Below are 21,781 nucleotides of genomic sequence, written 5' to 3' on the forward strand. Positions count from 1 at the left end.
GTAAAAACTATAAATATTTAATGCTCTACTGCAAGTAAAAGTTCCAGACTGGAAAACTAACGATGAAATATTCATTTCAGTACTGTTGAGTGCTGGTAGTCTAAAATCATTATATGAAAAAAAAAGAAGTAAAGCTCAATGTAATCAAAAATAGGTAAATTGCGCTAAATTAAATTAATTAACAAACTTTTTTAAAATGAGTGATTTATGTTTAATTGTTTTAGTTAAAATCAGTACTAAACTATTTAAATTAAAAAACGTCTGTAAATTTTAAAAGTTAAGTTTTTGATACTTTAAAGTATGTTAAGGTTTACAGACTTTCGATTATTTGTTTTTTCGTTCACTAAATATAAACTAGCTTGTCTTGAACAAGACATAAAAAGGTATCCGTGGTGTGCGACTCAATAACCGAATGGTTTTTTCGTGCACCAGGTCCTAGGACCAAATATTTTGAGCGTTTTTTTGTCTTTAAATAGACTATATATATGTATAGTTTAAATAAACTTAAAAGGTCATAAAAAAGAATAAATTTAATCTTAGTTTGTAACAAACTAATTAAAAAAAAGAAATCTTAAAAGGCGTTTTTAAATTGTTTATTTAATTTATAACTTAGTTTTTTTAACAACTTCAAAAGACAAAAAAAAATAGTTAAAAACTTTCTAGTAATGTTCTACTTTTTTATAAAATATTAATTTGAAGTATTGTTATATTATAACTTATTTTTACTTATGTTTACTATTATTTCTCAATCAAAATTATAAACTAAACAAACTTTTCTTTCGTTGCATAAACCCAAAAAGTTTCAAAACATTAATGAAAATGTCAAGCATTTTAAAGTATTTCTATTGATAAAGCTTTAAAAAATGAGCTAGATAAGTTTTGATAAAATGTTTTATAAAACAAGCATATCTTTAAGATTACGTACTAAACAATTTAAACAACCTTATACATTCATTATGACGTCAAACTTTAAATTTATACAGTTTTGCTTTAAGTCTGAAAGTAATTTAATAAAAAATTTCTAGATTAGTTTTATAAAAATAAAAAAAACATGAAAAGTATATTGATTTTCTTGATTGGTTTTGTTTTTTTCTCATCGGGTAAAATTGTTTCAATTAGAAGACCTCGACCTCTTCGTATAGCTTCGTTGCCACGTCAACCTTACCAAAATAGTTTCGATATGTATTCAGGATACCTCAAAGCAGGAAACGGAAATAACTTGTTCTATTGGTTTGTAAACAGCTATATTACTATAATTATATTTATATATATAAGCTGAATGATTTTCTAATACATAGTATTCATTTTTAGCCAGCAGTTAGGTTGCCTTTTTATAAAATTATTTTGTCTCAAAATATCATTTTCTATTAGTTTGTATTCTAGTTATACTTGAAATGTTTTTTTTTTCAAACAGTTAAGTATAAAACATACAAAATATCATTTTAAAACAACAAAGGTTGAATGAAATGGAAAAATCAAAGTCAAAGAAGTCACTTATAATTTGGTTACACGGAGGCCCAGGATGCTCTTCACTTCAAGCTTTGTTTAATGAACATGGACCTTATTATGTTTGTTTTACCTTAACATAATTATATAAAACTGTTGTCTAATAATTATTTACTCTTTTTTTTTATAAAGATAAATAATTTTTATCTAACAAACATAAAAGTTGCGTGGTTTACACATTTGAATGCTGTTGCTCAAATAAATATATTGGTCAAACCTCTAGGCACCTTGAAACCAGAATTAAATAGCACATTCCAAAGTGTGTAAGAGAAAACATTAAAAATCATCCAAAGACAATTAGTATTGCAATAAAAATATTAAATTTGTGGAAAAAGATATAATGAAACGAAATTTAAAATATTAAGAAGTTAAAACAATAGCTTTAACTTGGTCAAAATTGGAGTCATATACGTTCATTTAAATAAACTTAAAGTTGTGTAAGCAGAAAGATTTTGACTATTCATTATCCTTCTTTAGTTAATTAGTGATCTCATGTTATATTTATCTATGTTTATCTAGAACTTTTATTACTTATCTGTCATGTTTTTTGCTTGATTAACTAATTTCAGATGTAATTATAGAGCTATATAAGTTTAAAATTATCTTTATTTTGTTACAATTGTATCACACTGATGAAAATTAGTTGAAATATATGTGTTGAATAAAAGACCTCGTTTGTTTTTAATCAAGTACAATAGCAGATTATTGTTCAAAACTTTAAAAGTCAATTCCTATTATTAATTATTGTTTTATTAACATGCTTTTTACAACTTAACTTTGTAAGACTACGTCAGAATTAACTTAGAATTTAGTCTTATAAAAAAATTTAAAACTGTTTTAAATTTAATTTAACTTTTGAAAAGGATTCAAGTAGATTCGAAATGCTTTAAGTTTTACAAATTATTGTAAATAAAAAATATATTGTTGTTAAGTTGCAAGTGGTGTTTAACTATAGTAATAATTTAGGTAAATGTAAAGGGTATTCCTTTAGCACAAAAGGTCTCGACAAAACTTATTTTGGAAAAAATATTAATATTAAATTTATTTAGTTCTTTCTTATCTAGCCTTTGAATTGATAAAAATACCAAATCTTCTATGCTTAGTCCGTTTACTGTAGTGCTTTACCGTATCCCGGCTAGAAAAGGACCTGTATATTTATTATTAAATAAAGAACCTAATAATCTAAAATGTTAATACAGTAAGAATTCAAAAACTTGCCTAAAAGATATTACAAGTAGTTAAGTTAAAATAAGTATAAATTTCAAATAACGGTTTGTATAAAATCCAAAATACTTTAATAAAAATTTCTCAAAAATAGATCAAATGCCGTTATTCGGAGTATATTTTGATATATATAGATATATATATGTACGTCATAATCTATTTATGCAAAAATTTTTTAACTTTCATTAGTGATTTTGTTTTGTGCTTTATTTTAAACTTGTTTTGAAGCTGATGAGTGAATAGTCACGAAATTCGAGTACTTTGAGTTTTGCATCTTTAAATAAACCTTTTTAATAATAAGGCCCTCAAGGTGGGCTCAGTGTGAAAAATTTAATTTATTAAGTTAAATAACTTAATTGTGTATATATATATATATATATAAAATAGAAATAACATACACAAAATAAACTTTTGCTTGGTACAGCTGTTTCTGCGTTTAATACGCGTCCTCAGCCAAGTTTTATTCAATGAAAAGTAAACTTGTAAGTACAGCAATAAAATTATACAAAATTATGTATTACGTAATAATAGATAGTTGATTTTAGACAAAATTATTAACAGAGTTTTTAGATAAATTGCTTTTGATAATGTATGTAGCCAGTTTGTAATTCGTTTCTTTTGTTTAGAGATTCAGATTTTTTAACTTTTAAAATTAAAAAATTAAAAAAAAATATACATATATATATAGTTGTTTATCTTTTATAAAAAGCAGAGAAAATTGAAATTTTCATTAAAAACTGAAGTTTATTTTATACAGTTTAGTGAACTTAGTGGAAATCTGACAACAAACGAATTTTCATGGAATAAATTTGCCAATACGTTGTATATAGATTCTCCACTAAAAACAGGATTTTCTCAAACAGAAGAACTAGAAAACTTAAGCGGTAACGCTGTTAGTTTTAATACTATAAAAGACATTTAAATCCGCCTACAAGTTTTCAAGTTTTTTAATAATGAATAAAGTTTTAATTCAAAAAGTACAACACCATACATTTCATTACTATTTATTTAAGTACGTTCGAAACTTATCAAAAACTGTAAAATTGAAAAAAAAACTTAGTAAATTAAATTGAATAAGAAGCTTACTGTAGTAAAAACGTTTGTATGTTTTTAAATTATGAAGCGAAGTAATAATCAAGTGTAAAGTTAGAACTCAAAAATCTAAATGTTTAAGCTAAAAAACATTACTGTTTACCTTAAAAATTACTAGGTTTAAAATCATACTAGTAACTACTATCGATAAAAATAACAATAATAAATTTTAACTTTGAAAAATAAATAATTATTAATTTTATCATTGTAAGTTTTATCGCTGGTTCTTTTTAGCATGACTTTAAATCTAGTAGTTTTTGATAGCAAATAATAGCTTTGAACGTTAGTTAATTTTCAAGTTCTAACTTTACTCGATTATTACGTCATTTTGTTTTATAAACTTATAAACGTTTTCACTACAACACACTTTCATTTCAATTTAAATTACAAAGTTGTTTTTTTAATTTTACAGTATTTTATGAGTAATGGTCAATAGTACTCAAATGAAAATAATGAAATGCATTTTGTTATAATTTTTCAATTATGTATGCATCGCGAAAAAGTTGTTCAAAAATGTTAATATAAATATGCCTAAGTTTGGTAATCGCTAAAATAATTGGAAACTGTACAGCCTCAACCAAAATAAAAAAAAAAGTCTAGATTAACTTTAATACATAAAGTCTTAACCATACCACAAGCTCTATGTATACTGATATCCGGTTTTCATTTTATTTAAGTTTTCAATAAATCGTAACCCAAAAACTAGCAGTCATCAAACTACAAACACTTTATAAGGCTTTACATCAAAGCTATCGTTTGCTAGTATGATCAGTGATGGCTTTGTCTAGTTGTCATGCAAAGTTTAATTCACTGTCCGATTGAAAAGAAATGCTCAACAATTCAAATTCTAAAATTTATAGCTTTTGTAAAATGTTTCTAAAAATACAAAATTATAAACATTTTTCTACTACTGTAATCTTTAAAAATAGACCAGGGGTCGGCAAACTGCGGCCCGCAGGCTAAAAGCGGCCCTTTAGAGTCAATATATGCGGCTTGCACGGTACTTTTTAACTTGACACATACTTTTTAAAAACAGTGAAAAGAAAAGTTTTAGCGGTAAAAGCTCACAATTAGGCTCTTAACTTAATAATTATCCAGCACTAGTGCTCTACTAGTGCTTATTTTGAACACTTTTTGTTTTAATTAGTATTTTATGTTGATTACTAAAAATATTTTGAAATAACTGCGGCCCGCAGTAGACTTTTTTTTATAAAGTGCGGCCCGCAAGCAACTTTTTTCAAGAAAATTGGCCAGTGACTTAAGAAAGGCTGCCGACCCCTTAATAAGACCAACATGAAAACTTATTACAATTATTACTGATGATCTCTTATAATTTGTTACAACAGTTATACATTATATTGTTTGTAATAATCAGTGAAAATTAAATATAGCTCGTCTCCTTAAAGCTACTTAACTTGAAAACATTCTATTGTTTAGTTAAAAGCAAACTATAATAAAAATAATTTCAAAAGTTACTTTACAGTACTAGTTTGATATATTATATTTGAGATCAGTGTCACTGGTGATTGAACTATGTGCATACTAAACTAGAATTTAAAAAATATGTTTACACCAAGCTCAAAACTCCTTAAAGTTGTAATAACCATTTATAATTTTCCTCTAACTTCTAGCTGTATTTCAAAACTCCCCTTAAATATATTTTCCTGTTGCTATTCATTATAAACTTTAAAAATACAGAATAAGTTAGTGCAAATTTCATAACTTACTGATATATGAGTTTCGTACATCCTAATATTTTCAAGCATCCCAAAATAATTTTTTTACAAACCGTGAAGACCCTTACTTTAGACAACAAACATTGTTTAGTTTTCAACATAATAGGCTAGTAAATGATATAGATTTTTTGTGTGGTTATTATATACTTTTAGTTTTAAATTTAGATAGCTTAATTGTAGATAACTGCATCCTGTTTATAATTATAAATATTTAAGTTGGTAAGGATACACTAAATACATTTGGCACAAAACGTTTCTAGTAGAATAAATTGATTGCAAAATATTTTTTCTTGATCTAAAGGATTTAAAGCTTAATTACGTTAACACCAATTAATTAAAATTACAAAAAGTTAAGTAATTGAAACAAATTTTAACAAAGTTGATTGATTTCACAGAGTGTTGTTGTAGTAAACATTTATGAAATTTAATAAAAATTTTGGGATAAAAAATTCAACAGACTGTACTTCAATTACACAAGTCATTGGAATACTTCCTCTGGCTTCATCCAAAATATAAAAAGTACAAAATGTTTTTAGCTGGTCAGCAATTTGGTAGCATTTTTATCAGTCTGCTTGCCACAGAGATCGCAAAAGAAAAATACAGCGTTTTTCATAAAAATTTAAAAGTATGAGTTTGGTTAAGTTGTCTAGAAATTTAGTTTAAAATTTGGAAGTAAGCAAAAGTTAAACAACTATTGTTTTATAAAATAAAAGTTAATTACAGTTTTGTTTCTGTTTATTTATTAATTCTTATTTCTTTAGGCTAAAAATAATTTTAGTTTAAAATAAAATTTAGTACAACAGTTCTACACTTTTTAAGTATATAACTTGTTGAACTTAAAATAAAGAAACATTTGGATACTATTTTTTTGAATCAATATTCATAAAAATCATTGATTGTGTTAGAAAGTATACTTTCAGTAATATCTCATAAATTGTAAAAAATTAAGCTTTTACAAAGACATAGAGTTCTTATTTTTTATGCTTTTTAAAATACTAAAATATGTATATATTTTTGAAATGTCTATACATTCAAAAGTATATTTTGAAATTCAAAAATGGTTCATATGTTTCATGCAAAGCAATCTTTATGAGGATAAACGATAAAGTAGCAATATAAAAAGATTTTATATATGCGATGAACCAAGAAGGTTGTTTAAATAAAAGAAGAGGATTAGTATCGTCTTGTCGACGGGAGTCTATCATTTCTAACTCGCAATTATTTTAAACTTGATAATTTTAAACTTTTACTTTTATAACTTAATCATAATTAACAAGTTCATATTAAACTTGTTGATATCAGAATTGATTATATAAATCTCCATCATACTAAAATCAATTATATTAAACTGATCAAATTAAACTTGATCTTATCAAACTCGATCCTATTAAACTGGATCCGACCAAACTCGACCATATCAAACTCGATCATATTAAACTCGATTTTATTACATTCGATCATTCTTAATTCGGTCATATAATAATTGATCATTTTAAATTCGAACATATTAAACTCGACCATATTATATTACATCGATCACATTTAGCTTGATCATACTAATCTCAATCTTATCAAAATTGATCATATCAAACTCCATCATATTAAACTTGATCATTTTAAACTATTTTCTGTATTATTAAAATTTTATATATGTTCACACATTTCTTCTGGTTAATAGCTAGTTTTTGAAATTATAAATATTAAAATTACAGGGTGTAAACAAGTAGCGCTTTTTGTTTTTAAAATTGTGCTGTTTTGAAAATTGTGACGTTTCTTAGCATTAAATTTATACTTTTGTTTTTATACTGACCACCTCATTTCAGTCACTCATACATGACATTACTAGAATGACATTTCAACTTTTCTTTAAATTTGACATCTAGTTTAAAATCTATATTGCTTTATTTTTCTAACACTTCAATACTACCAATTTTAAAATCATTAACTACGTTAATCTTTATTAACTACGGATTTATTTATATTACTGAAATAAAACATAAATATTTGAATAAATAAATGTATTTATTAACTCAACTTCTATTTTTAAAACATTTTAGTATGTTTATAATATAGTAAACAGATTCTATATCTACACAGTAAACTTTTAATATTTTTATAAAGCTTTTTATTAAAAGCTATTTAATGCTTTATAACTAACGAAGTTTATGTTACCCAACCTAAAAAAAAATTAGCGGACTTAAAGTTACAGTACACTGTCAACCATGCAAAAAAAAACAAGTATATACTTGTTTTTTTAACACTATTAGTTTTTCTGGTAATAAAGAAAAAATGTTTTTAACGTTTATATTTTCCTGCTTATTTTAATGATGTTTTATTAGAATATATGAAAATATATGTCTGCCTACAAAGAAAAATACTTAAAAAAAGTGTCTGATTCTGAATTTGTTTACCAACTGATTACGATAAGAAAAAGTTTGTTTAAATATTTAAATTCAAATATACCACCAACATGTATCATTACTAGATACAAAACTTTTTATCTACGTTTTTAACAAATTTTCGATTTTATTAATGGTGTACTAAAATAACCATCATAAGTATTTTTTTATGTTTTAATTAAAAATCTAATAACTATTATAGTCCACAACTATTGCTCATTAACAAAGTGCTTTATCTATGAACTGTAATATATAGTTTTTTATATAATAAGCTAAGGTATATACAGGGTGTTATAGGATTTTTTTGAACATCTTTCAGGTTTTTAAAAATTACAAGTTTTTTGTTCATTTTTAGTATAAAATTAAATTTAAGGTAAAAAACTGTCTAAAATAGTATAAAAATATTGAAAGACACTTTACTGCTACCCTACCCTAGACTACTTTTTAAATAAGCTTTTTAATATAAACTCTTGTTAACACAAACAGCTTTTTGTATATAATAGATTTTGTGTATCTAATCTAAGTTTCAATACATGTAAAAAAAGTTTAAAACTCAAGGTTTTAAAAAATTTCTCAAACTTCAGTTTTTTTTTCCTAAATTTTCAAGTTCCAGTTGTTTTGACAACCCTTTACATAACTAAAAACAAAATTAAGTTGTTAAAAAAGTAACTTATGCTATTTTAAAATTTAAAAACAGTTGATTCGAGAAAGCTTTAAGTTTTGAAGACAACAAATTATGCGTGATACATTTCATAATGCAAATGTTTTTTAATTAAGAAATTAAATTATGTTTTTATATTAGAAAAATTTATTAGATACTATTCAACACTGTTTGCTTGCTTTTTGTTCGTTTTTAGTTTTTTTGTAATTTACATTACTATACACAAATATAACTTATAGATGCTAGAATTCGAGCATTGCGTAAGTATAGCGGTTTTAAATAACATAATATCTAAAACTAGTTGTCTAGCTATCGTCAAAACTTGACGAACAAAAGACAAAAAAGTGGAAATATAAGATCTGAGAGATATTTTAAAGCTTCATTTATTACGGCTTTACTTTCAAAAAAAGCTAGAAGAAAGATACATAAGAAACTTATTACAACTTGTTTTAGAAACTTTCTAATAATTAAATACTCTTTGATTTTAGAGTTCAATATAATACAATATTGTATAATTTTGACTGATTCAATTTAATTTCTTACATATAATTTATACTAAAAATAACGTTAACAAACTAAATAATATCACAATACTAATTTTTAAATATCAAAAACTAATAAGTATTCTTTACATATTTTCGCACATATGAAAAAAAAATCAACTAATTTTTATGTTCAATGCAATTAACATAAATAACAGGTTATTAGTTAAGAAAAGAATGAACATTTTTATTAACAACAAAAAATTTGATACAACTTTAAATTATTTTCTCGTTTCTAATTTGTTTTCAGTTTAAAAGAATTTTTTTCGTAATTTTTAATACTGTGCTGATATAGTTCATAGACGCCAGAATTTGAGATTGGCATAAGTGTAAATTTAATTTACATAATTTCTTAAATTTAAGGCAGCATCTAGACTTGATGAAGTAACTACAAAAAAGTTGAATTTAAAAAACAGCTAGACTTAAATTGAGTTTCTTTTAATACGGCTTTGTTTGAAAAAAGCTCAGGAGAAAATTACAAAAAAAGTTAATGCAATACATTTTGGCAACTTTGTAACAAATAATTTGTTTATCTTTGATCTTATAGTTAACTTAAAGACAAAACTGATTAATTTTGATCATTCAACTTAATTTTTAATTTATTATACTTTATTTTACTAAAAATGTTCTAGTTTGTAATAAAAACCAAACAAAACCACTAACTAATAATAAATAACAAGTCATCGTTTTTATCAAGCTTATGAACGTAAGCTTTTATTATTTGTAAAAATACTAAAAAACGATAAGTTAATGAATATATTTTTTATACTTCTATCAAAATAATTTATACCCTTTACCAATAAGTTAACTTATTGAACTTAATCTAGGTAAATGATTTGCTCAGTATTCTCTATAAAGTCTAGTTCCCAAAACGTTCTGTGCACTGTGGTTTTTGGAAGGTTGTTTTTTTTTGATGGTAAACAAAAAGTTTGAAAAAAGTAAAATACATTTTGTTTAAACACTTTATACAGGTCTTTACACATAAAATTTATAACAAGAAATATATAAGTTGAACTATCTTTAAATAACCAAGACAGAATTTTTGGGCTAGTGTCGTTTAAAAATAGACTTATATACTTATAAAAACTATTATAATATGATCGAGTTTGATATAATCGAGTTTGATATGGTCGAGTTTGATATGATTAAGTTTGATATAATCGAGTCTAATATTATCGGGTTAATATAATAAACTTTAAAATGATTGTGAATTAGAAATGATAAAAATCCCTTGTTGACTTATTAAAAAACTACTTGTAAAGTCTAAATCTCTTTTTTATTCATTCTCTTTTTATTTTAGTCACAAAATATTGTTTTTTTGATAAAATGAGGACTTATCACAAATTTGTATAAAGTTAGATTTTTTTCATAATAGAATCAATAGATAGATAACAACATTTTAATATTTTGAAATAAGTTTTTAACGGATATATAAACAACCACAATATTCTGGGTCGGTCTCTTAAGGATATCCTAAATTCAGAAATTTTTTCCAAAAAATAACTACTCGGTCTTTGAATAAAAGCTACTAAAACTCAAATAAATGACCTTTAAATTTGTTGTTCTTTAAATGAAGATTTTTTTGTATGTCGGCAAGACAATTTATTATTTTTTAATAATCTTATAATTTGTTCAAATTCGCATTTTATATTTCTAAAAACTTGTTGATTGCATATACAACGGCAGTAGCTATCTCCAAATTTGTCACAAACATTTCATTATTTTTACATTCTTTTAAAATCTATAAAATAAGATACGCAATTACGCTACATTTAAACATATTAAAGGATAAATCATTTATTTTTATTTAGCTTATAATATTAAAAAACACTTACTTTTGCATCGAAATAAACTGTTATATGAGATATAAAGTACGTACTGATTGTATAGTGTAATGCAATTTTAAATAAAAAAAGAACATTTATTAAGTTATTAATCTACACTTATTTTAAACTTACTTATTTCTTCGATAGTGTAGTTACAAAAAGCAAATATCATGTTTTTTATTCGTACTAAGTTTGACAAATACAAATGTTTAATATTTTAAAGGGAATTATCTTGGAAAATCCTTTGCTGAAATCTAATCATATCTCAGACAGCTCGTTAGAATTTGCATATCATCATGGTTTTTTAGGTATGGACAATTTCAAGCTGCTAAGTCGTAACTGCATGAAACAAGCTTTACCACTAACAAAGTATAGTAAAAAATGTTCAAAAGCTGTTAGTTTTGAACAAATGATACTAAGTTGCTTTTTTGTATAATAAATAGTTAAAAAGTTATAAAATACATTTGTAGCATTTAAAAACATCAAAAACTGATTTCTAAGTTACTTAAAATTTAATATAAAAAGAGAAAAACTCTTTAAAACTAAATAATAAGTATTTTACAATGTTTTAAACTTATAAAGACTTAAGAGTAATTTTTAAAGTTTTATTTAAAATATATGCTTTATCTTATTTAAGCAAAAAGATAATTTGAATGGTTTATACTATTTAAATAGATATACAACTCTTCAAAATTCAACGTACATTCAATAAGTTTGTTTTCTTTCAACTTAACTACTTTTTAATGTAAGATCCAAATTTTTGAAAGTTCTTTTTCAAATACTAATTATAGGTTCAAGCCGAATCAATAACATCGTGCCTAAGCATTTTAAACTTTAGCAGCACAAAAATAAAACTTTCTAGGTGTTAATAAATTTATTTCGGCAAACAACATTTAAAAAAATTGCTTCCTTTTATTTTAGAAGTTTAACAGAGTAGGGGGTAGTTATTTTCATTTCTTTCATAATTAGCTTTATTGTGTAGAACTTTATCTAAGCTATAAGTTGCTTTTAACAGTAATTTCATAACAATATTATTTTTAAAGCTATGCACAACAAAAGTTAGAGAATTTGTTTGGTTTTTCGGAAAAAGTAATCTAAAAGATGCTATTTAAACTTTTCTGCTCTGTAGAAAATATTAAACATTAAAAAAAATTGCACTATCTCGTTTAGTTATAGTGCATCATCTTAACTTATATACTCATACTAACATTTTTAAGTAGAAAACTTATTTAAACTAGTTCAGGATTTCCTTTTTCAAACAGGCTCTCAGTAATAAAATTAGAAACCTTTTATAATATCATAGTAATTTATATTAGTATTAAAAACTGGTCTTAGCTGTTTTCAAGTTATAAATTTTTTGGCAACTTCTTATTTCAAGTCTTTTAGGTTTAAATTTCAACATTTATTATTCCTGGACAATACGTTAAAAGGTATTCGTGTTGTGCTCGATAACTGAAAGGTTCTTTTTGCACTAAGTCCTAAGATAAGCTGTTTTGAGCGTCTTTTTTTGTCGTTCAACAAAATATAATATGTTATAAATTAGTAATAAAATATCTATTATTACAAAAACAAACAATAAATTAACAGCGCAAAACATTTAATGACTTATTCAGTCTTGCGAGTTTTATTAATAGTAGAGGTCAAAAATGTTGGTTGAAAAGACATGAGAAAAATAGGAACTATAGTACAATTAAAAAAGAGAAAAATATGTTTGATGATTTTTCTGAAGAAATTGAAAATAAAGACGTAAGTGTCTGATTATTTGTTTCATTTAAATGTATTGTGTAACGATTAGAATTACTATAAAATATATTACACTACTTATAAGAATAAGAAACAAAAACTAAATATCATAAAACTATACTAACTTAATTAACTTTAAATAGCGTAATAAAGTTTTTAGTTGTTGTTTTAAAAGTCTTTACAAAACTTTTTTGTTGAGGAACTTAATTATAAATTAATAAAACAACAGCAGGTAGGGACTTGCGGAATAGCAAAGCATTTACTAAAAGACTATCTAAACAGCAATAACGTGCAAAAAAGCATAAACGTTTTTAGTGATGGAAATTTCAAAAACAAGAACTGGCAACCCTGCAAGTAAGATAAAACAAATCAAAATTACAGCATACTTGTCTGTTTTAAAATTAGAAGTAGTTACCAAAAGAGACTTTTTTAAAACACAAGCACTCGTAACTATTAAAAAAATATTATCTATATATTGGCTTATTTTTATGTTCATTAACATACCAAGCTAATTTTCTTAATTTAAAAGCAAATTTTATTTTAGTAAAAACTTTATTAACAAATTATAAACGCTTTTAGATCTTTGAAAAGTAAAGTATTTTTCTTAAACTAGTATAAAGTTTCTGTTTTAATTGTTACATGGAATAATTTTACTTCGAAAAAATTGAAAAATATATTACGAGTTCAATAAACGTTAAAAAACTACTTATTTTGATCTTTATCTTTTTAAGCAAAATAAAAAGTTGTTAACTAATGATTTTATTGACGATTAAATATTATTAATACTTAAAACTTTATTTTAACAAAAATAAATATAAGTGATTTTTCTTAGTTTATAGCTCATAATCTGAGAAATAAGTCAATATCAGTCGTAAAAATGACAAATAACTTAAAATTGGTTTTAATTAAGTTTTTTGTTCACAAAATTAAAAGTAAAAAAAAAATGTTTAAAGTTATATTAATGTTAAAAAACGTTTATTTTAAAAACTATTAAAATATAATCTATAAACAAAAACAATTGAATTATGGTATATAGTGAGGTATTCTTAATTAATGGATTTAAAAAACAAAACTTTATAAAGTTAGCAATTATAGAGTTGTAAATTAATGTTAAACACATTGTTCCTATGATTAATTTATAATGTTCAAAATAAAACCGGGGGGTAAACTTAAAAAAAATTTGAAACCATTAATGTTGTTGTTGTTGTTGTTGTTAACTCAGTTACGAGCGAGAACTTGGCTTGAATGGCTTTTTTTTGTAATTTTTGTTATAACCAAACTTTAAAACTTACTATTTTTAATTTCTTTAATGCTAACTTAGAATTTTATTTTTATTCTAAAGAACGTTCTTCTGCTTTGCTTTTCACAAAATTTCCACCGAATAGAGGTTTTACTTTTGTAGTGGGCCCCTTAAAAAAGTTATCGTTTTTTTTGCGTTTTTTTACCTAACACCTATTTTCTCTGATTTTTTTTTTAAACATTTTATTAAACTGAGTTTAAAGACTTTATTTTTTTTGCAATTGTTTTTTCATAACATATGCCTAAATAAGTTTTTCAGTAAAATTCCAAATTTGCACGATTTTCGTTTTTTCGGTGCATGGTTTTATTGCAAAAATATAATATTTCGATAATAATTTTTATTTATAACGGAATTATATGTTTAAGATTTTTGACCTTATTATATTTTTTTCCTAACTTATTATTAATTTTTGAATATATGACCCATACAAGTTTTACCCAAATTCTTAGAACTTTGCTTACGTAATTTGAGGGATTTCTTGCTAAAGTGCTAAGATTTTAGGTAAAACTTGTATAGGTCATATATTCAAAAATTAATAATAAATTAGGAAGAAAATATAATAACGTCATAAAACTTAAATATATAAATCCGTTAAACATAAAAATTACTATCGAAATACTATATAATTGCAATAAAACCATGCACCAAAAAAAAATAAAATCGTGCAAATTTGGAGATTTTCTGAAAAATTTATTTAGGCATATGTTAAAAAAAAAAAAAATTTAGAGAAAATAATTGTTAAATAAAAAAACGCTAAAAAACGATAAGTTCTTAAAGGGGCCCCAGCCTCACTACAAAAGAAAAAACCAATTCGATGGAAATTTTGTGAAAAGCAAAGCAAAAGAACGTTCTTTAGAATGAAAAAAAAAGTTCCAAGTTAGCATTTAAGAAATTGAAAATATTCGATTTTAAAGTTTGGTTAAAAAAAATTACAAAAAAAAGCCATTCAAGCCAAGTTCACGTTTGTAACTCAGTTATATTACGATATAGAATAAAATGGGTTTTTGTAAAAAATATTTGTTAAGCAAAAGATAGAATGAGGATTAGATTTAAAATATTAAATTTAAAACATAGATTTTAAACATTATTGCATTACAAATTAACCATGTGAACAATGTGTTTAATCTTAATTAACAACTCTATAGTTTCTAACTTTATAAAGTTTTGTTTTTTAAATCCATAAGGTATCAATACCTCACTATATACCATGGTTCAATAGTTTTTGTCTATAGATTATAATTTAATTATTTTTTAATTAAAGGTTTTTTAACATTAATATAATTCTAAATGATTCTTTTTTTAGTTTTATTTTTTTCAACTACTAACTAAGTTCACATCAATTTTAAATTTTTTGTCATTTTTACTATTATTATTTTCCACAGATCTGCAATTTAAAAATCCGCACTGCGGTGAAACTTAGTAATTGTTTTTCTCAAGTGTAATAAATTATTAATTGTCAATCTTCCTTGTGGATAGATTACTGTATCTTATTTGTTTGTTTTGAACTCAATAGTTAAATACTAGTTGTAACAATATGTCTTATAGATATAACTTGACGAAAGAATTTGAAAAGAGTAAGAAGGAAATAAGTACTATTTTGAACGAATTACTCAAGAAATATGTTAGCATTATTGTTAAATCTGAGTTCTATTGTAAAAAAAACATTAATGATTAGTTTTTATTTTAACTACAAGATTTTGGAATTATAGTGGGCAGCGTACGGTTCATGGGCCGGATCCGGCCTGCTAAGCAGAAACCTATGCCTGCGATATTTTTATTTCGGAACTAATTTTTACAATAAAATTAAAAAAAGCTCTTTATATTAAATTTTTTTAAGTTTGCTTTTGATATGATTTCAGTATAAAATAGTGCCTGGTTAATGATTAGTTTATTAAAATCTTACTTTTAAAAAGATTTTTAATTTTTTAGCGTGTTTTCTTTCTTTACGCAATAAGCAAAATAATGGTTTACAAGTACAGCAAACGATAAAACTTTTTTTGGTTAAAAATGACCCCTTGAGTAAAAATTTTTCTTATCTCTATCTTAAAACTATAAAAGTATTGTTTTGTTCAAAATACTTTTACAAAATATTTAAAATAAATTAGTTTAAGAATTTTTTTATTAAAAAATTACCATAAACATTTTTGAAATGTAGCTAACATTAAAAAATATATATTTCCAGAGTACATAACTTATTTTATGTTTAAAAATCTAGAAAACGCCAATTCTTATGTATCACGGAGATAAAAACTTGCAGTTTAACTTCTTCGAAGGGCAGGACCTTGCTATAAAATTGAAATTAAAAGTTTGTTTTTTTATGTTAGTAAGAAAAAGATAAAGGAGACAACTTTGAAAAACAGCCTTAAAAAAATTCTAAATTTATTAAGCGGCCTAGCTCATTAAAACAAGTATTACACCAACAGTTCAATTATTATTTTTCACATATTATTATGTAAATGTTACACAATTATAATTTACAGCATGAAATACTTAAAATTTGGCTGATAGATTTGGCTGAAAGCATTGAGGCTGAGATAATGTAGTTAATTTTAAAAATTTTCATTTAAAAAGCTGTAATTTGATTTTTATATAAGAAAAGGTTAATAAAGTCGAAAAAAATTTTCTAGAAAAGTTTTATTTTATTTTACTCCATTTTCTTTTCTGTAGCTGGCTTCTATACTTTATTTTTATAAACTTTTATCTTAAAAGACAACAATTTAAGGTCTTAATAATTGATAAAGAGAACAATAAAATACTGTATTAGTATAATAATATAATACTGAACGATATAACTTTTAGTAATTTAAGATTTTATTTTAAAATAATGCTTTACTTAATTCTCTCTAAGCTTTCTCAACTATATTTTTCTTTACTATTATAAAGTTTTAACTATTGAACTATCTTAAGTTATTGCTTTAACAAAAAACACTTAAAATTAGTATTAGTAAAATTACAAAAACACTTTTTATTAAATCACTTAGAGATAACTAAAGCTTACGTTCTATAAAGAGGTTTAACCTTACGTAGTTCGAAAAAATGATAAAAAAAACTTTAACATTTTGTTTTATGCCAAAAGAAATAAATAAAAATCTTTCTAAGCTAAAAAGTTAAACTGTATACAGTATTTTAAGCTAGTGTATCATACTTTGATGTAGATTTACTAGCTCTTTCCCCGCTATTGTGGCTAATAAAACTTTTTTTAACTAAAACATATTAGTCTTAGACAAGTTGTTAACTAAATAAAGTAACAATTAGACATTTTAATTGTGAAAATACTAAACATTCTGCTTTCAGAGAACTAGACAACGAAAAGTCTGGATGGTACGTAACAAACAGCTTGAAACAGTTGGAGGATTTTCTGAGAATTTTGGACGATTAAAGCTAGCGACAATTCTAGTTAGTCGTCAAGTTGCAAATAAAAAAGTAAAAATTGGTAGACTTGGACAAACAGTCCTGCTTTAAATTAGTAAAACAATATGTTGATTGTATAACAGTTTGAAACATGTCAAATAACTTTATAAAATTTATTACCTATCATTTATTTTTACAATATTTTGTCATATAGGAATGAAACATAGTTTTGTTAATAATAAACTGTAAAAACAAGTAATAAATAAAAATCTCCTTAAAGCTGTTTAAGTCGATAACTTTGAATTGTTTGATTTAAAACAAATTACAATATTTAAATTTATTTCGATACTTAAACTTTAACTAATAATAGTTAATTGAACAAACGAAAAAAACGAAAAATTACTCAAAAGTTTTTGGCTCAAGGACCTAAGTACACAAAAAGATCTCTCGGTCATTGAGTTGCATATCCAACCTCAGTCAAAATTAATGATGAGCCAGAACATGAAATAAAAAACATAACAGTTAAAATAAAACTCTAGAACGAAAAACTCTATGAAAAAAAAGACTATTAAACTTTACAAAAGTAAAATATTTTCCAAAACAAAAAAATCAAAAAAATTTCATATAATAATATTAAACATTAAAGACACATAAAATACATATTGAACTCTACGTTAGAAGGTAAAGTTTCTATCTGAAATTTTTAAATTCTAAAATTTATCAATAATTCTGCCAAATAATTTAACCTTTTATACATTTTATATGATTGAAAATTAAATTTAAGAAAAATTAAATTTAAAAAGTATGTTTAAGAGTTTGGATTCTACTATGAACTTATTTTGATCTAAAAATATGTAATAATATAATAAAGCTAAAACTTTTAAAATAAAACTATATACAGCTGCAATATAAAAATATATATAGTTTAATAAAGCTGTATCCAAAAAAAAACTATGCTTAAACTAAATAAAAAGAATAAAACAAATATATCCTTAAAACTAAAACTATCAGTTATTACAAATTTGAATAGATATATAAGTATAAGAGTTTAAACCAGGGTTTCCCAAAAAAGTAGGCGGTATCATATCACCCGCTGGGGGCGATTTTAGTAAGTCGGGGACAATAAGTAGTAAAGGGTCTGAAGGGGGAGGGGCAATTTAAAAATTTTTGGCAGTCATAAAACTTAGAAATTTACACTAGATGTTCTTCAGTTGCAGATGAAGAGCAAAAACAAAAAAAGGTCTTATGTGTTTATAAATGGTAGTTTTTTGAGTAGTCTTGTTGGAGGGGGCCTTTTTAATTTCTTTAAAGGCGGCCATTTGAAAAAAGATTTAGGAAACCCTGGTTTAAACGAACAAAATAATAATGTAAACAAGCACAGAAAACATTTAAAATAGTAACTAAGTTTTCTCTGTAAAAATTTTGATTTATAAACCATAATGATCACAAAAAAGTTACCTATTACTAATTTTAAATGTTATCTGTAATTTTAGCTTATGATTTAAGTATTTAACTTTTATTGACAAAAAAAAATATATGTATATATATGTTGTTTATTGAACGATAAAAAAGTGCTCTGATATACAAAGGAACCTTTCGGTTATTGAGTCGTACACCACGTTTATATAGAGATTAATAAGTTTATTTACACAGATAAAATGTAGACCATTTTATGAAATTGTTAACTAATACACTAACAAAGTATAAAGAAAAAATACATGTTACAACTTTCTACAAACTAGACTGGACCAATGCTATTGAAACCCAATTTATATACTCAAAAAAATATAAATACCTACTCAGATGAAAAATGAGTACTAGTCTACTGTTTATTTAAAAAAAATTCTGTTCATCTTATGTAAACTCTATTTAACTAGTTGATCATTTAATAAATTATCCTTCAGTTCAACCTGGAACCTTCCAAAATGGCTTTGGTCTTTTAAACTAATAGGTAGGTCTGTCCAAAGCTTATTTCTTGGTAAGCCAGTGATTTATGACCATTACTGTTTAAATCTTGTTAGGGAAAATTTTGTTTTTAAGTACCTTGTTGAAAGGCTATTAAATTTAGTTATACTTTTAAAGTAACACTTTAACTTACTGGTAAAAATTATTTACAAACTTGAACATAAAAACTCACAATTCATATTTGAATAAGTTTTCAACATTTAATATTTTTCTAATAATTTCAAATTACTTACACTCTCGTTGTACTTTTTATAGTGAATGCACCTGAGTGCTTTATTTATGAGTACATTGACTTCATTAACTTTGTTTTTGTTAGTTCTGCCCCAGCATAACAGACTATACCTTATATGGCTCATAAAAAGTAAATTAGAAAATTAAGTATAAATATTTTTCATTTAAAGTACCTTGTTTTATAAAGAACACCAATTGCCTTTAATTATTTACCTTTTACCATTGTAATGTGTTCTGCCCAACTTAAATTATTATCTATTTTTACTCCTAAGGACTTGTAACTTTTTACCATTTTTACAAATATTTTAGCTATTTTGACACAAAAAAAAATATTTTTTCGAAAAGTTGTTTTAACTGGAGGAAATAGAACATTTTAAGTTTTATCTATAATTAATTTAAGTTTATTTTCTTTTAGCCAATTTAAGACTTTTTGAAGTTAAAAATTAAGGTTGTCACTGTTTGTAAATATGCGTTTTTATTAAATGTTCTATACAGTAAGGTATTGTCTGCAAAATTTAATACTTTTAGCTAGTATTTTTTGTAGGTCATTAATGTATATAAGAAATAAAAAAGGTCCTAGGACTGAATTTTGTGGTACTCCTACGTCATTTTTTCACCTGTTGATTCATACCCACAAAAACTAACATACTGTTCCCTTTCAGCCAAGTAAGATCTAATTAACAATTGCATTTTCCCTCTTACACCATTAAATTCTAAGTTGTTTAGCAAAATTTTTCTATTATCACTGTCAAATGCTGTACTTAAATCAAATAAAACCACACATTTTGCTTCTCCCTTATCAAACCTGTTCAAAACCCCTTCTACAAACTCAGACAAAGCCATGAAAGTGGAGTGGTTTTCTCGAAAACCAAATTGTGAATTGTTTAAAATTTATTTCTAGTGAAATAACTATGTAAACCGTTGTATTAATTTAATTACTTTATTTAAGTTGGATAATATTGAGATTGGTCTATAGTTACCTGGTAGTTTTTTTGATCCTGATTTAAATATCGGAATTACTTTTGCTACTTTTAAACTATTTGGATATTTACTTCCATAATATGCTTGATTAATCAATTCACATAAAACTTTAGAGACAGTACTCTTAATGTTTAAAAGAATTTTAACTGAAATACTATCATAGCCATTGGCCTTGTTTGAATCTAAGTTTTTTATAGTGTTAAATATTTCTAGTTCTGTTACATCTAGCCAGAAAAAAAACTATTAGTGATATTTTTTTATTTTACTAGCTGAGTTTAGAGTATCACTTTTTTTGTACAGGTCTGTAACCCAATATTAGTAAAGTGAATATTGAGTTCATTAACTATTTCAATTGGTTTGGTATAAGAATTTTATTTATATGTTGGTTTTGGAATTGGTTATGTTTTTTGTTATTCTCAAATTTTAAATGTATTTTTATCGGAGGTTTTAAGCATTTTTTCAGAGTAGGCTTTTTATGATATGATTAAAAAATTTTTAATTTTTGTAAGTTTGTTTTTATATACTTTGTATTCTTGAATTATTAAAATTATTTTTGCTGATATTATTGTATAATTTATTTTTTGTTTAATGGATTTTAATATTGCTTTAGTTATCCAAGGTTTTTATTGAACTTTTAGCTTTAGATAATATTGTATTTTGAACATTTTTGTAAGTTATTTCTTTATTTTTCTTAAAAGTTATTAAACTTTGTATCAATAGAAATATCAGATTGAATTAATTTGTTAGTTTCATGTATGCTCAAAATAAGGGAAGCATCTGCTATAAGTTTTTTGGTATTAATTTTTGAAAAGTCTTGAAAGAATTTTAATAGAAAATTTTTATGACTTTATTAATTTTTAGATTATTCTTCATATAAAAAGTTACAACTAGACCTGCAATCTTAAATAAAATTCCTGATATGAAATAAACAATCAAGTAAAAAAAAACAAATTTCGGCCAACACATTAAGTTTATTAAACGACAAAAAATGCGCTCAAAATTTTTGGTTCTAGAACCTGGTGCACGAAAAACTTTTCGGTTATCGAGTCGCACACCACTTTGAAACCTTTTAACGTCTTGTCCAGAACTTTTTGTTGGCACTATAAACTTTTTTTATTTTTACCATAGGTCAGAGCTTTTTATAAGTGACGGGATTGTTTTAAAACCAAAGTCTTTTCAAAAGCAAGCAAGTTGTCGTGTTTTTGTTAATGATAACGTTTTATG

At 24.3% G+C, this 21,781-nt stretch overlaps 1 protein-coding gene across 1 annotated transcript; it reads left to right on the plus strand.

The window, feature by feature from the left end:
- Positions 1-1,115: 1,115 nt before the first annotated feature.
- On the plus strand, positions 1,116-17,600 carry LOC145837867 (lysosomal protective protein-like). Its single transcript, XM_082945347.1, has 11 exons — positions 1,116-1,230; positions 1,457-1,568; positions 3,488-3,622; positions 6,016-6,183; positions 11,210-11,380; positions 12,574-12,732; positions 12,959-13,083; positions 15,575-15,650; positions 16,245-16,334; positions 17,324-17,425; positions 17,595-17,600. The coding sequence occupies exons 1-11, from the start codon at positions 1,181-1,183 to the stop codon at positions 17,598-17,600; spliced, it is 1,194 nt and encodes a 397-aa protein (XP_082801473.1). The 5' UTR covers positions 1,116-1,180.
- The last annotated feature ends 4,181 nt before the right edge of the window (positions 17,601-21,781 follow it).

This window comes from Thalia democratica, chromosome 1 (genome assembly GCF_965202585.1).
Source record: "Thalia democratica chromosome 1, ktThaDemo2.hap1.1, whole genome shotgun sequence".
Taxonomy (NCBI): Eukaryota; Metazoa; Chordata; class Thaliacea; order Salpida; family Salpidae; genus Thalia; species Thalia democratica.

Bases quoted from the DNA above. Each gene is read 5' to 3' on its own strand.
- LOC145837867 (XM_082945347.1), top strand. From the start codon at position 1,181: ATGTATTCAGGATACCTCAAAGCAGGAAACGGAAATAACTTGTTCTAT. The intron at 1,231-1,456 runs GTTTGTAAACAG...AAAACAACAAAG, and splicing joins GGAAATAACTTGTTCTATTG to GTTGAATGAAATGGAAAAAT. The intron at 13,084-15,574 runs GTAAGATAAAAC...TATGTCTTATAG, and splicing joins AAGAACTGGCAACCCTGCAA to ATATAACTTGACGAAAGAAT.